Consider the following 16,025-nt stretch of genomic DNA (forward strand, 5'->3'; position numbering starts at 1 on the left):
AATACATGTGTATATATTTATGTACGTGCGGATTTGAGCTTATATAAATCCAAATCCAAAAACAATCTTTAAACCAATAAATAACGAGAAATAAATTAAAGTACTATGTAGAATCGCTACGTGAAAACAAAATAACTAACAGAATTCAAGGAGGGCCATAAAACATCGGGCATACTTCTTATTATGCAACGAGTAAAACTCATCTTCTTTTTTAATTGAAAGACAATATTTTTTATCCGCAATAGAAACCGGTTGAAAAAAATCCCTGGTATCTCGGTTAGAATAGCACAACGAAAGATTAAAATTAAAAGAAAATATTTGCGGGAAAGGGATCGGCGGTTGAAGAGTTTTCGCCAGTTGGAGCAGATATTAATTCCAACGCTGACTACACGTACCTCCGTGGCTTATTTGACTTGGGAAGCTTTATCGAAAATAAATCATGAACATTCTGAAATGCTGTACTCATTTTTATTAAATAAGCTACGGAGTTTGTAAAGTTTCGCCGCTAGCAAATATTTGCGCCCGTCGTTAGCTTTACATCTCCACCATTTCTTAAAAACCGGGTGTTTTCAGTATTAGAAATATCGACCACTTTTTCACTCACGAACACTCTGGATCAAGGTATGATCTTAAAAAAGAAAGCAAATTCAGTTTTTACTGCCAAATTTGCGACTTATTTTAACGTCATCATCAGGGCAAAACAATCTTAAATATATCTACCCATAGACACATTTCGTTTTTTTTCAGGCTCAATTTCCAAAGCTTTGCTTTCTTCTCCAAGACACTACCATAGTGTGAAGCCAGGTGTTTCTACACAAGTCCTTAAATTATGAGCATACATCAAACTTAAGCTTTCCCTTGATGGTTTCCTTATTTATTAATGACCTTCTTGATGCTTTACTTTTGGAAATTCGTTTTTTCGACTAATAATTAACAGCCTTCTTTATGCTGAGAATGCCACCTCTCCATCCACCTTGCAGAGAAACAACGCGTAAGCAAATCATTGCTCTCATTGCAACCCTTCTGTCAATTTAAATAAAGCCAAAACCTTAGTGGGGGCAGGATGGTGAATAGGGATCGCTAGTTCTTTGGCGGCAGACGCATTGACGTCGTAAATGAGGAGAAGTATTACGGGATGCTCTTCATGCCGAAACTCTTAACATCTCATCTCAAAAACAAAATTTATAAACGAAATATGCAATTAATTCAATCTGGTCCAGCCTGATTTCAAACTCTTCTATTCCGCCTAATATTAATTTCGAGGTTTTTACAGAAGAGTGACGCTCGATGCTTCGTAGGTTTGGAGCTGTCAGCGGTGAGATCTAGCCGAATCTTTTCAGCGTTTTTTTATACTTAAATTATTTCATCTTACAAATTCACACCTGACTACATGTTATACTTAGAAACATCAATTGACCTTTTATTTATTTACACCTTGAAATTCCGCCTTTCATATCTAACAGGATGTTCACACTGCTTGACTACTGATTCCCAAAAATTACCGCGGTTGAAATAATTAATGCTAATTTGTTCAATTCACTAGCTCAAGATCTTAATATTAATTTTGTGTTCTCCTTTGACCATCATGAAGAACGGTTCTCTAAATATTCGGCAGTTGGATTATCCGTTTGTTATAGGAATTTTGAAGTTGTACTAAAATGGCTCTTAGTTCCAATAGATTTCTGCTCTCAAAGAATTCATCATTCAATGGCTTTTTTCGACTTATCCAATAATAATTATAATAATTTAGAGTTGTCCTCTATCAATTTAAGGAGGTGGAACTTCAAAAATCAATTCAAAATCGAAAGGTAAGTTGTCGGGCCTTAATAACAATTCATTAGAGTTGTGGTCCGATTGACCAAATAACTTCTTTTCAATTAATTAATTTTATGTAAGGTATTGGTTGAGATAAAAAAGTGAGTGTCACGAGTGGGATTCGAACCCACGACCTTCGGCTAAATGCGCCGATGCTCTACCACTTTAGCTATCGTGAGTTCGATCCACTCGGACACAAACTTCTCACCTCAAAATTCGAAAAGGTGGGGTTCAGGTGAGATGTTGGTGTCTGAGAGGATCGAAGCCACGATAGCTCTAGTGGTAGAGGAGCGGCGTAATTACCGAAGGTCGTGGGTTCGAATCACGCTCGTGACACTGACATTTTTATCTCAACCAGTATTTTACATAAAGCTTAATAACAATGTAAATAGGGAGAAAAGAAGAAGTTGTGCGTTACGTAATACAGGAGAGGTGGAAAATACTTTATAGGGACAACTAAAAGACTTCAGTTTAAAATGGTTTGTTAATGAAAAACTATCTACCAAGATTAAGATATAGAAATAATTTATTAATAGAATTTAATTATTAATTATTCGTCTTTTTTTATTATTAGAGAAACGATGTTGATTATATGTTGTTGTAACTATTTGTTTAATTATGTAACCATTTAATTATTTAGAAATTTATTTATCATGTTACTTGGCTGTGATGGATATGTGGTTGATATATTACTGTAATTAAATATTTATTTATTACAATTATCATTGCACTGTTTAAATTATTTAATAATTTATTTACAATATTTGTTTGATGAAGTTGTTGTATCTCTTAATTTATATAGGTCAACTCGGCAGATAGAACATTTAGTTCATGTCTAAAAGCAATATGTTCAAACTATAAGGAAAAGAGCAAATATTTGCATTAAATCTCTCTCTCTCTCTATCTCTCTCTCTCTCTCTCTCTCTCTCTCTCTCTCTCTCTCTCTCTCTTCCTCCTCACTCTCTCACTCTTTCTCTCCCTCTCTCCCGTCCCTCTCCCTCTCACCCTCTAGCTCTCATTCTTTTTCTCCCTCTCTCGCTCCCTCCGTCTCTCTCTCTCTATCTATCTATCTATGTATTTATCTTTCTCTATCTATCTCTATCTCTCTCCCATTCGGACTGACAATTGCACGAAATTGGCCAATCTCTTTATGAAATGCAATTAATGGAAAATCAAGTAACAACAAACTTAAGTAAATTAAAATAACTTGTAATTGATGAAGAATCTGCTTGATGAGTGCTGATGAAATTACAGGTGATTTACTGAAGAAATAACAGACATGTATAGGGGTAAAATAATTTTAAATTTGAACTATGAAAAAATGTTTTTAAATTTTTCTTTTTATTTATTTTTATTAATTTAATTTAAAGCGATGTGTTGTTAGATCAGGAGGACAGTTTCCAATTCGGAGTATCGTATTTCCTGCACGTTTAATTAAACAAAATAATTGCAATGTACGTATGAAAATGGATAAAAAATGGGATTGTCGTAGTAATTAAAGTGAAAGTGTTGAAAGGACGCATGACTGCGAATGGGGAAGGTTACACCTGGGAATGGAAGGGTAAGTGTAGTTGGCAGGCTGGTGGGCAGGGCTGTAGGGACAGTTGATCAAACGCGTACAATGAATAACAAAAGGTGTATACCTCGTGTTTATAGAAGAGATAAGGGTCATCCTGGAGCGAGAGCGGAAGTGCGGCCAAAAGTTGTTTGTAGTAGAGCTGCGAAGCAATGAGGAGTCGTGGTGGCTCGGGCGAGCAACTAGCAGAGTCCGCACCAGACATCCCACTGATAGTGTTGCTAGGAGACTCAACACACACATACACACACACGGGGACACCATACGCGGGACAAAAAGAAAAGCACACAGGGGGAAAAGAAGGGAAAGAAAAGAGACGCGCGCTTGCGAGAGGGTGGTAGGGGGGCAATATGCTGTATGAAAAGCCCGGGGGTGGGAGAGTAGACGGCGGAGGGCGGTAGGAGGGCGAAGTAATGTTTCCTCGGAATAGGGGAAGGCAATCCTAGGGATATCTATTGAATTTATTGGCGAAGAAAATGGAACACGGGTCCTTGGATGGCTTCAGACGGAATATCATTACTGAGGGAGGTCCCGGCTCCGCTCTCGGACATTACATCTTTACGGCGGTGCATTCTTTATGCACTTTTTATAAGGGCAAGTATAAAACCCCAGCAACTGAAAACTTGCTTCGATATGAGCGGACTCGGAGGGCTGCTGCACTTTCTGTCTGACATAAAACTACATTGTCTTATTAAAACCCACACGCCCCCTTTCTTGTTACACATTTATATTATATTACGGTTTTTCTCACTTTTACGTTTTAGCGTTCTCGAAAGTGGACTTCTTTCATTTTTTCTTAGTTTTATTCCTCAAGAAACAAAAAAATATAAAGCAAATATTAGTTTTACAACTGTCTATTTACTTATTCTCTTTTGGAAAACGTTCGGCCGTAGAAAGCTGTAAAAGTTGGCTTTGTTCAACATTCTGTAAGGTCTACAAGGAGCAAAGTCTTTCATTTTTACGCTCTCGGTCTGTTTATATTTCGTATATTAAATCAAAGGATGTAAATCTTGCGACTTAGTTGTAGATACAATATATATAGCAAATGGTACATCTTCCGTATTCGAAAATAAACATATTTAGTTAAAAATCACAAGAAAACTCAAAAAATATCTTCTCACTTTTCTGAAACATTGAAATAATAAAACACGAGGTTTATTAATAGACAAGTTTATGTGTTTCAAGCAAACGCCTGGAGAGCGAAACTCACCCACACATCAACGGAAAATCAACGCAATTTTTATTAATAGCGAAAACTAAAGAACGCTCAGCTTTAGTGAAAGTGCTTGAGAAAAGTAAAGCAATGAAAAAAAATTAAAAAAGAACAATTTCATTACTATGAATAAACCAGTTTATCAACCATAAGAAAACCCCTGGAGAGCGAAACACGTGGGGCCCAAAAACATTTCAACGGAAAAAGCTAAAGTAATAAAAAAATCAATTAGAAGAACAATTTCATGAACCAGTAAAATGTTAAAACTTCCAACAATTTGGATAAAAAAATGAAATTGTAACAACTCACCATTCGTGAATAAATCAGTTCATCAACAACAAGGAAGCACTTGTAGTGCAAAACGCGCCGGACTCAAAAACACCTCAGTGGACATCACAATTTTTATTCCATTTTTAGCGGAAGTACAAAGTTACAAAAACAACAAATATATCATATAAATAAATGAACTATTTGCCCGAATCAATAGAATGTTGTAAATCATCAGTTTTCAAAAATAAACAAATTTGTCAACCACAACAAACTCCTTAAAAACACCACAACATAACATCAACACAGTTTATACCTCGACTACTTTTACCGGTTGCATAAAATTGAAAAAACACAACCCATATATCAAACAAATAAATGCACTAGTGATACAAATCGTTATCTTTCAGCAATAAATTCGCCAATCGGAAAAAAAAATTAAAAAGAGAACAATATTATAACTTTATGAAAAAGTTTAGAAGCATCAAGAAAATGCGTGGAGAACGAAATACTCCAGTCCTAAAACGCAATAACTGAAAATCGACACAATTCCTCCAATTGTATATAAAGTCCTACCACTGCCGAATTTGTGTATAAGAAGTCTAGCTTGAAAAACCTATAAGTATGTAAAATATTAAAATAACATAAAATACTGAAAAACACACACACACCAACTATTAAATATACCAAAATGAAAAAACACTTTTCACAAAGCCAAAACATGGCAAATCAGTCAATGAGCGCTAAGAAGCTACTAGATATAAAAATCACGAAGGTTGTAAGATACTAACACAAGGACATAAATACGAGAAAAACACTCAGACTAATTAATGAAGATGGTGAAATGTCGAAACGCTACTGACTGTTGAATCCTGTGAAATAAGTAGATCAAGATGGTCTGAACCCACGACTATTTAAAATTTTACTAATAGAGAAAACTAAAATTAAAACTCATGAAAAAGTGAAACTTCAGCTTACATGAATAAACCAATTTAGCGTCACAACAGAACGCCTAGAGTCCTAGACAGTGAGACACGCCGGATCCAAAAGACACTCAACAAAACATCAACACAATTTATATTCCATTAGCTGTGACAGAATGGTTACAAACAAACCACATATCAATAAACACGTAACTAGAATCGATAGAATGGTAAATCCTTAGCAGTCAGAAATATACAAGTTTGTCAATCAGAAGAAAACATCAGCCGAGCAAACCATGGCGGACCCAAAAATAGTGAAAATTCTACAACTGTTTAAAAAAGTTGCTAAGCTAAAAAGCAAACCACAGAAAAATAATTTTAAAAAAGACAATTTTATAAGACAGTGAAATTTTATTTAGACAATGATCTTAAGTCTGACTGGTATATCCAAGCTAAAGGTTCAGGATTAGGATCACGACATAGCCCGTCACTTTTTAATTGGGCATTTTTAGATAGGTATTTGGTCATTTTTAATATGTAAAAATTGTTAAAAAGTGGTTTGATCCCCCGACCGCAATACAGTCAGAAGTTGGAGGGCCGTTTAAGCTCCTGTACGGCAGGAATTAATTTTTTATAATCATAAGTACACACAAATTAGTTGATCTCGCGAAGATCGATATTAGCCTTAGTATTATAATTCTAATAATTAACTATACTTTTCATCTCAACCAAGATGTTAGATACAACGTTAACGTTAGAATTAAATAATTTAATTTTAACATAGTAAGTAAATGTAATTTGTAAACCATGTAAATCATTTGGAATATTTTTAAAGTCCAGATGAACAGAATATATTCCTGGAAAACTTGTTCTTTACTTTTAAATTCGCCCAATACTAGATTTCTTATAAACAAATAAGAAATCAAATCGAATAATATAAATCTTGCGAATTGGTTACTATAGCGGGATGTAATAAATCCAAGTAGGAGAATGCCAGATCCAAAAATCCCTCAGAGGAACACTATTTTCGTTTTAACCATTTTAAACTGGGGTAGACCAAACAAAGTTAAAAACAAAGCTATTAAAAAAGAACTCTCTTCATCCAGCAATATAAATCTCGCGGCTTAGGTTTAAAAAATGTGATAAATAGTAAGCCAAGTAAGAAAATATTTGTGGAAAAGGCGACAGACGCAAAAAACCCTCAGAGGGACATCACACAATTTTTACCTTTGCTATTTTGTAAACTGTGATAAACTAAACAAAGTTGAAAAAACTAACTTTAAACTTGAAAAAATTACTCAATTTATCCAAAAAGCTTGTGATAAATGGTTAAAACTTTTTTGGTTTTAGGAAACACGCATACCAACAACGATGACTACAAACCTTAGAATCTTTTGACATTTCATGAAATATACAAAAATAAAGATAACTGCCCAAAAATACATAGATATGTGGCAAATGGTACATCCTGCATCTTCGAAAATAAATCAGTTTAGTGAACCATTGCAAGAAAATCTTAAAAACACCAACAGAGCATCAATTTTTATTTGTCAAGTATTTTAAATTGAAACAATAATTTAATGAAATCGTAAAATAATAATGATAGACTCTTTGATTATCCTCCAGAAAACGCCTGACCCAAAAACACCTCACTATCAACGAAATTGTTACTTCAATTTTTTTTAATTTGACCGAAAGAGAAAACTAAATTAGAAAAACTTAACGAATCAAAAACAACAGCTTTCAAGGATAAAAAAGATTATCAACCACAAGAAAACCCCTGGAGGGTCCAAACACTTAGGACCCAAAAACACCCCAGCGAAACGTCAACGCGTTTATTAGTTTAACTATGTATTTACAATTGGACTAACAGGCAAAAAAAAATAAAGAATAAACTTAATCAAATGATACAACCTAAGCTTTCACGGATAAAATAATTTAGAAGTCACACAAAACACCTGGAGACCGACAATCGAAGGGCCTAAAAACGCCCTACATGGCCTCAATGGAACATCAACACAATTTTTCCTAACAGAGAAAACTAAAGCATATATATTTTAGATTTAAAAAAATAATTTCATAAAAATGTCAAATGGTAAAACCTCAGCTGTCGTGAAAGGACTTAAAAAAACTTTAAACAATAAAAAAAATTAAAAGAGAACAACAATTTCATGACTTGTGAATAAACCAGTTTATCAGCCAAAAGGATACGCCTAGAAAGCGAAACAGGACGAGCCCAAAAAGATCCCAGCGAAATGTCAACACAATTTATAATTTTACTATTAGAAAAAACTAGAATAAAGAAAAATTAATGAAATGGTACAACCTCAACTATCACAAGTAAACAAGTTTATTAGCCAGAACAAAACGCATGGAGAACGAAAAAAAGGAAGAACATAAACACAGTTTTTACTTCAAGTATTTTAAAGTAACATAACCGAATGCAAGAGCAAACTTTTTTCAACTAGGAAAACAACTAAATTTAACCTAAAATCTTGCAGTTTAATTAAAAATATCTGATAAATGCATTTTTGCATTTATGAAACCTTGGAATTTTTCGACATTGCGTTTTTAGATAACTGCTCAAAAATCCTCCTTAAAAAATTGTAAATGTATACGTCCAAAACCCAGGAAAAGACAAGAATCATTCTGAACCTGCATTGGGCTAAATATTGGGTCCGTGTTCACTCGCGCGCTTACTAAACTACTTACACGCGTTTTTGCATTGCGACATCTTCAGTAAGGGACGAGAACAGTGGGAAATCTTACATTTACTCAAAATTTTGTTCGTCAATAAACTATAATTGACTATGAACTCGATTTTTTAAATTCTACTTGTAGAAAAGTATCGATTTTTGCAATTGGATAACTTTTTTTTCAAGAAGCTTAGAATTTTTTGTTATATTCAAACATTGAATACATAATTTCTAATTTTTTCGAAAAGTTTGTTCTAAAAAAAAATTGAGAAATTATGTTATAAAAGTATTCTGCAAAATTGAGAGGTAATTTGTGAAAATAAGCTGAATGATGGTTGTTATGATAGTTGCAATGTGATATGAATTGACGAAGCCACCTCTAAGCCCCCTCTGAAGTGGCTACGCGCTCCGCCCATACCCAATTATGCCTCTACACAATTTCTTTAAGATGATTAAGTATATTTCCCGTTTCTTCGTATGGTAACAAACCTTTCCGAAGGTTTGCTCTTCATTTACTTTTCCTTTGTTGAAAGGGCAGCCGAGTGTAAGGTGTCACCGGGGTGAATAAGAAAACGCAGCAAACAAGACGTATGTGTTACCTTTGTGGCCGAAAGGCGGAAGTTATTAGCAAGATAACGCGAACCTACGATTCTTAATGGGAAAGGTGTAATTCTCACATATTTTATCTCGCCTATTATGCGACAACACTATTAGCCGGCGGTTTTGTGTACCTAGTCATTACCGCGCAGGAAGTATGTAACGAGATATCATAATGGCAGAGAATCTGGGATCCAACTTCGAATCAAGGATACGGGTAAAACACGATTGTGTAACGGTGGAAAAAGTATTGGAAATGCTCTCGATAAGATACCAAAGTTCTGGACAAGGGAAATAGCTTAGGACAGACAGGTAATCTTTCGTAATTAGATGACCACTTAGGCAGGTGTCTATCTCCTGAGCGACAACAATATTCCGTCTGTCCGACATGTCGGTAAAATATATATCACGTCCTTTATCACACTAGATTTTTTTTGCCCGACTTCTTTCCTGGCAAGAGTATCGACTGAAATGTTTCCTCGCCGATCTCACAATCAGACAGTCCGTTTTGTCGAGGAAAACAAAATGAAACAATATGATGTTAGCTTCATCTTATAGAAAATTGGCTTTCATGATCAAGTAATATGAACGCTAACGACATTTTCAATTAAGTGAAACATCACAAACATTAAACTTATAAAAAGCAATACAGCTCGCTTTCTATACGCATGCATTTACAAAAAGAAAAAAAAGTCAATTCAAAAGGCAATGTGGCTATGTTCATCTCGATAGTTACAAAATTATGTATACAGTGTGTTCGGCTACTCGTGTTACAATTTTGCCAGTAGATTCCACAGTCAAAATGGAACCAAAAAGTCCTAATTAACTATGGTACGAATCTCAACAGTTTCTAAGTTATTCCTCTTTTTCTGATTTTTTACGATTTCACTACCTTGCTTCAAATAAAAAATTATAACTCTAAAATTAAAATGGTTTTGACAAATCCGTTGACATTATTGAAAACTTCGTTAAATTTTCAATCGGATTGATCAATACTAAACTCGTAAACGTTGGTGAAATAAGCGTTTTATTAGTCAGAACTTAAAAAAAAAATTCAAAGATGAAAAACATACTATGGTAATTTTAAGGTACTATTTTCAAACTTAGAGAGCAGCAAATTTCACAAAACGTAGTCCATTTTGTATCCTTTTTAGTGGTGTAATTGCTTTTTTAATTACTTTATTCAAAGATAAAGGAATTGATGAAGGAAAGGAGAAAACAGTGGTTGATGGATTGGTAAGATGGAAAGATTAATAATAATAAAAATTTTAAAAAACTTAAGGAAATATTGAATGAATTTATTAAACTTTTTTTAAATTTGGGTTCGAAACCGAAATACTGCAAGTGTTTACTTATTTACCGAGCACTGCAACTTTGATTCGGATTATTGCCTTATTACTCCCCGGAATAAAAGAGTTTTAAGATTCAAAATTTTTTTAGTTATCAATATGATATCTTGTTAACACTATGTTGTAATTTTAAAGCAACGGATCCTTTCCGCTGCTGAAAACTTAAACTTAAATTGAACTTTCGAATTAATGTGTCTAATATGAGAAAATGGGCTCGTTTGTGCAATGCGGAGGGTGGAGAGCATTTCGAATCAAAATTTTAAAAAAGTTTAAAAAATTCATTCAAAATTTCTTTAAGTTTTTGTATTTTTATTATTATTAATTATTTCAATTAATTGTTCGTTTTATGTAGGGTCTTGGTTGAGATGAAAAAGTTAGTGTCACGGAACGGAATTCGAATCCACGACCTTCGGCTGGCTCAGTCGGTCGTCGGTTCGAATCCCGCTCGTGACACTAACTTTTTCATCTCAACAAAGACCTTACATAAAAAGAATAATTGAAATAAGTAATTTGGTCAATTAGACCACTAAGCGTAAATGGATTATTATTAATTAAAATTATTCCACCTTACCAATCCGTCAACCACGGTGTATTCCTTCTTCGTCTTTGAAAAAAGTAATTAAATAAGCACTTACCCCACTAAAAAATATATTAAATGGAGTACGTATTCTGAAATTTGCTGGTCATTAGGTTTGGAAATAGAAGTTTACAAAATATATATATATATATATAAAATTTCTGGCTATTAAAACGATTATTTCACTCACGTTTACGAGTTTAGTATTGATCTTATTGGAAATTTAACTTAGTTTTCAATGGTATCAACGGATTTGTCCAAAACCTTTTAGTTTTGGAGTTATAATTGTCTATTTGAAGCAAGGTCCTGAAATCTTAAAAAATCAGGACAAAGGGAATAATTCCTAAACTGTTGAGATTCGTACCATAGTTAATTAGGACTTTTTGGTTCCATTTTGAATGTGGAATCTACTGGCAAAGTTTGTGACGTGTTACCGAACAACCTGTATACAAGTTAGATTTTCTTGTGGGTGTCTTATAACCTATAGAAGCAGTTAGACAACAGTCAGAAAGAAATTGAAATGTCCCGGGTGGTTTACTCTGTTAAGCCAAATAGTTCTTCTCATTTTGTAGGTTAGTGGGTATGAAAGAGAGAAAAATGCACTAATTTAACGGCCTAGTATCATGTTCAGCATTTTCAAAAAAGGGATGTCAAAATAATTAAAAATGCAAAATATTTCGTGAAATAATACGGACAGCTCCTTTCTGACATGTTGGCTCCGCTAATTTAATAACGTGCCAGGGTTGAATAATTAAATTTCCTGATGACAGTTCCGCGGTAGTGTGACTCATTTTATTATTAATAAGAAAGTAAGGGAGGAGGGTAAGCCGAGGATAACAATCGACTTTTTAAATAAGCCCCTCCATTTAATGCAAACCGCAAAAAGGTTGATTAAGTTTTAAAGATAACGAACAGAAAAAATTCCCTTCCCCCCAGCTATAAGCAGTTGTAGAAAGTAATGCATACAACGTCGCAGAAGCTCGTTGTGTCTAAAACTCATAAAAACCAAGTTTTTCTTTTCTCTTTCTCCTTTTCTTTGCCCTTCAAGTAGGTCAACGTCTGAAAATACTAGTAGTCCAAGCTAGCCTTCACAAAAAAAATCAATTTTTCCTTATAAGACCCAACAAAAATGCACGTACCGACATTTATCGTATATGCACATTGCCCACAACATTTACAAAAGTTTCACTTAACAAACGTAGGCCTGTTTGGTTTTTTCCATATCGTATTGAATGAAAGGACATTCAGTTTTTTTCTCACTGGATATATGCGTCTGGCCGTCAAGTTTAGACTCATTCAACCTCCTTCTATTCTTCTTTTCTTCCTCAGCAGTTCTTTCTTCTACTCCAAACCCCTTCCCCCCTTAAAGCACGGCCGTCACAACCGTTCAGTTTAATGGAGGTTTTGTCATAATTGACGTATATTCCAAAAGCATTGATCCAAGAATTACAACAAACAATTCTTTTAACATGCTTTATTGTTTCTAATTGTCTCCGGTTTATAAATGAAACACGGTAAGAGATAGAAAATTCAAATAAAAACCTTTTCAGACATATAAACTGTTTGGGAGCCAAATAGTTAAGCTCTAATCCACTTTAAACCAACAAAAGTTGAAATCCGTCGGATAATTATTCATTTTGCCTGTAAAACGTTCAACAAATATAGCAGTAAATTATTTTCTTATTCTTTCGAATTTCGTATTATTATTTTATATTAAATAAATTTTATATCTTGTTTCTTACGAATCTTATTCTTGTTAACAGACGCAAAAAAACTTAGTATGTGGAAATAGCGGTCAAAAATATAGTAAATTTTGTATGAAATAAATAATGTATTTGTTTTATTGCGCGCTTACGATGAAAATAATTGTCGTGTGTTTATATACGAAGTGTGAACATTGTCCGGTTGCGCGAATGATTGTGTGAGTCTGTGCGTGCCTGATTGATTGAGAAAGGTCCTATTGTAGTTGACCCTTAATCTATTTCTAGTTTTTCATCATTGTGCTGTGATAGTGATTGAGTGCGTATGTGTACGTGTGCCTGAGTGAGAAACAGTTAAAAAGGGAGTGGAGTGAGAGAGAGAGAAATAGTCACAGAAAAAACAGATAGTGGTAGCGGGAGGAGAATGAGAGAGTGTGAAAAAATCAATCAAACATAGACAGTAAAAAGATTGATAGAGAAAAACCGAGAGAAAAAATTGAAAGAATGGAAGAGAAAACAAAAAGTTAAAAGAGAGTTATAAAAACAACGCAGAGACACAGAGGGGTTGAAAGAGGAGAAAGAGAGCCAGAGAAAAACTAGAGAGAGGTAGAGAGAATTAAGAGTCTCAGAGAACAAACAGAGACAAGAGAAAAATTAGAAAGAAATCTAGAAAGAATTAAGAGTGTTTCAGAGAAAAGTTCACATAGAGCATTTCTCCCTGTGTCAATGCTTAAATTGTTTGAATGGTTATGTTTACTCACCGACGTAATTGCGAGAAAGGAAAAAAAGGAGAAAGAGAGAGTGAGAAAAAAGAACAGGTAGAAATTGAGTGAGTAGTTTGTTAAGCCTATATGTCAGCTTAGGCGCCTTTTGATTTTATATACATATGTGTACGTGCGTGGTTGTATCTATGCCTGTGTTCCTATTTAACAGACTTATAGGTTACATCCATCTGTATGTGTTTTTATGTACCCTTCTGTGCGATTAAGTTCCCATATACTTCTATATCGTATTATGAATTGATTTTCATGGTTTTTGGTCTGTTCATAATAACTTAGTAAGAAACAGTTTTCTTATTAATTATATGTTGTTAAATTTTTGCAATTTTTTTTAATACTTAGCAGGGGCTTATAGATCAGTTCTCTCGACTACCCTCCGCCATAATTAACAATATCGGTGTTGTAAGGGATTAAAAAAATTAAAGAAAGCGCACTTTATATTTAAGGGCAGAGTAGAACAAGTGGTCAGAATGAACAAGTACAAGAATTGTGTTGTCCTGATAATTCGAGAGGCAGTTGGAAGGCACGGGGCGCCGTCTCTATGGAATCGTCCTCGTGAGAGGGAAAGCGCGGACGGGTGAGAAGGCGAGAGCGAGTGAGAGAGAAAAGACCAGAAAAAAAATACATTTCCCAATCTAAACAGTTGCCGTCATCCTCGTCTTTGTTTTTCTTATTCTGCCAACGGGAAAATGAAAGAAAAACAGAATGGTAAAGCGCCCCGTCCTTTACCGCACCCCCTCGTTCCTATCAACTTCCATCTCCCTTTTCCTATACGGCCAGCATCGGGGGAATCTACATATACCGTAATAAAACATTTACCAAAATATAAATCAAAAATTATATGCGATCTTATAAAAAAAGTTTAAACCACTCACCATAATATTGTGTAAAAATTTATGCGGAAAAAGCGCTTCCCTTCGAAGTTCGGAAGGTACGAAGAGCCCACATAGTACTACGATTTGTATCGCATCATCGTGACAAACATTATTTATACATACATCCTCTGTCATTATATTTCACGCTTTTCAATCATTCAAATTGGAAAATATACCTTTTGGAAATAACACGTTTCAGATCATTGTCAGTAACAAAAAATCCAGTTTAATTTATGCACACCATAACACCACAGGGATAATAATAACACAACATTGGCTATAAATTACATGCCCTCTTCCATTTTCCTAGACAATGTTATTCATTTTTAAGACAGTTGGCGTGTATGGTTTTTTGGTTACAGGTGCGATTTTTTTTAATCCGGTTGCGGTTTAACGGCGGGGGTGAGATAGTTGGATTAATCTTGCATGATACTAAACGAAAACCATGGATGCCAAATCAATTCAACTACTTAAACTGTTTTTCTCAAAAGTTGAACAATTGGCAATGTAACTAATCAAAAATTTTTGTTATTTAATCAACAATGTGTGGTGATTAGTGACCGTCAATCGATTTCTAAATAAATATTAATCAACAATGTTAACGTCGGTTGATATGACTGTGCTTTATAACCTGCAGTTTGACTGGGTGATCTTTGTTTGCGAATATACGATTTTTTTGTCCTTTTTTTCGGAACATAAATCGTGTTGTGTATATGAATCGAGAGTGAGGCAGAGAGAAAGCGAGATTAAGAGCTATTATACCTGGCCTAGATATATAAATAGATACCTAGAGAGAGATTTTGTGTGTGTGTGTGTGTGTGCGTGTGCGCGCGCGCGCGCGCGCGTGTGTGTGTGTGTGTGTGTGTGTGTGTGTGTGTGTGTGTGTGTGTGTGTGCGCGCATGTGTGTGTGTGTGTGTTGAGAGAGGGAAAGAGATTCAGTTATATTATTGTATACCTAATCTATGCTTAGTAAATTGTTTGTTATGTAAAGGGTGCTTTGAACTGTTGTTGTACGATTATTTGACAAAAAAAAAAGAGAAAATGAGAGGAGAAGAAGAAGAGAGAGAGAGGGAGAGAGTGAGAAAGAAAGAGATAGAGAGAATTGTCGTATGAAAGATTAAATCAAATCAGCACTAAAAAGAACAATAACAGCTCTGTACCTTTTTTATATGAATCTTTCAGGGGTTTGAGTGGTTATACATATTTGTAACCATATATAAATTGAATTAAATGTAGTACAAATAAATGCCTTTTCATAATGTGTCTATCAGAGAATGTGATATATTTGTGTTATTGGCGCGGAAAAATATAAAAATTTCAAAACAAATTAATAATAACTGCAACAATGCATTGTAAACTGAAACAAAGCAGTAAAATTGTCCGACCCTATTTTCTAAATGAGTCTAAAACGGCCAATAATTGTTGCATAAGCGATTCCAAATAGCGATTATACCTCGTTAGAGAGGTATGTCATTAAATAGGAATAATTATGATTATACTCACGTTCCTAGTGCACAGCATCATGTGTCATTCGACTCACCTGTAACAATGGTAAATTGTGTCAATCAACTCTGTCTCCCATAAATATACATGAATCAAGTTGTTACATGGATAGCTAAGCAAATACATATTGACAACAAAACTCGGCCAACCATTA

At 34.4% G+C, this 16,025-nt stretch overlaps 1 protein-coding gene across 6 annotated transcripts in view; it reads right to left on the reverse strand.

The window, feature by feature from the left end:
• Positions 1–16,025, reverse strand: part of LOC106666508 (zinc finger protein rotund-like) — a 352,459-nt gene that overhangs the window by 304,982 nt on the left and 31,452 nt on the right. For 2 of the 6 annotated variants that reach the window (XM_024225721.1, XM_024225722.1), the window contains exon 2: positions 15,872–15,908. The exons of the other annotated variants lie outside the window; for them this stretch is intronic. In XM_024225721.1, coding sequence (XP_024081489.1) covers positions 15,872–15,892 — 21 coding nt within the window. In that variant the 5' untranslated portion in view covers positions 15,893–15,908. The remainder of the gene's footprint in view (positions 1–15,871; positions 15,909–16,025) is intronic. 6 annotated transcript variants of the gene reach the window in all.

This window comes from Cimex lectularius, unplaced genomic scaffold, assembly GCF_000648675.2.
Source record: "Cimex lectularius strain Harlan isolate CLEC.00 unplaced genomic scaffold, Clec_2.1 scaffold90, whole genome shotgun sequence".
NCBI classification, from domain to species: Eukaryota; Metazoa; Arthropoda; class Insecta; order Hemiptera; family Cimicidae; genus Cimex; species Cimex lectularius.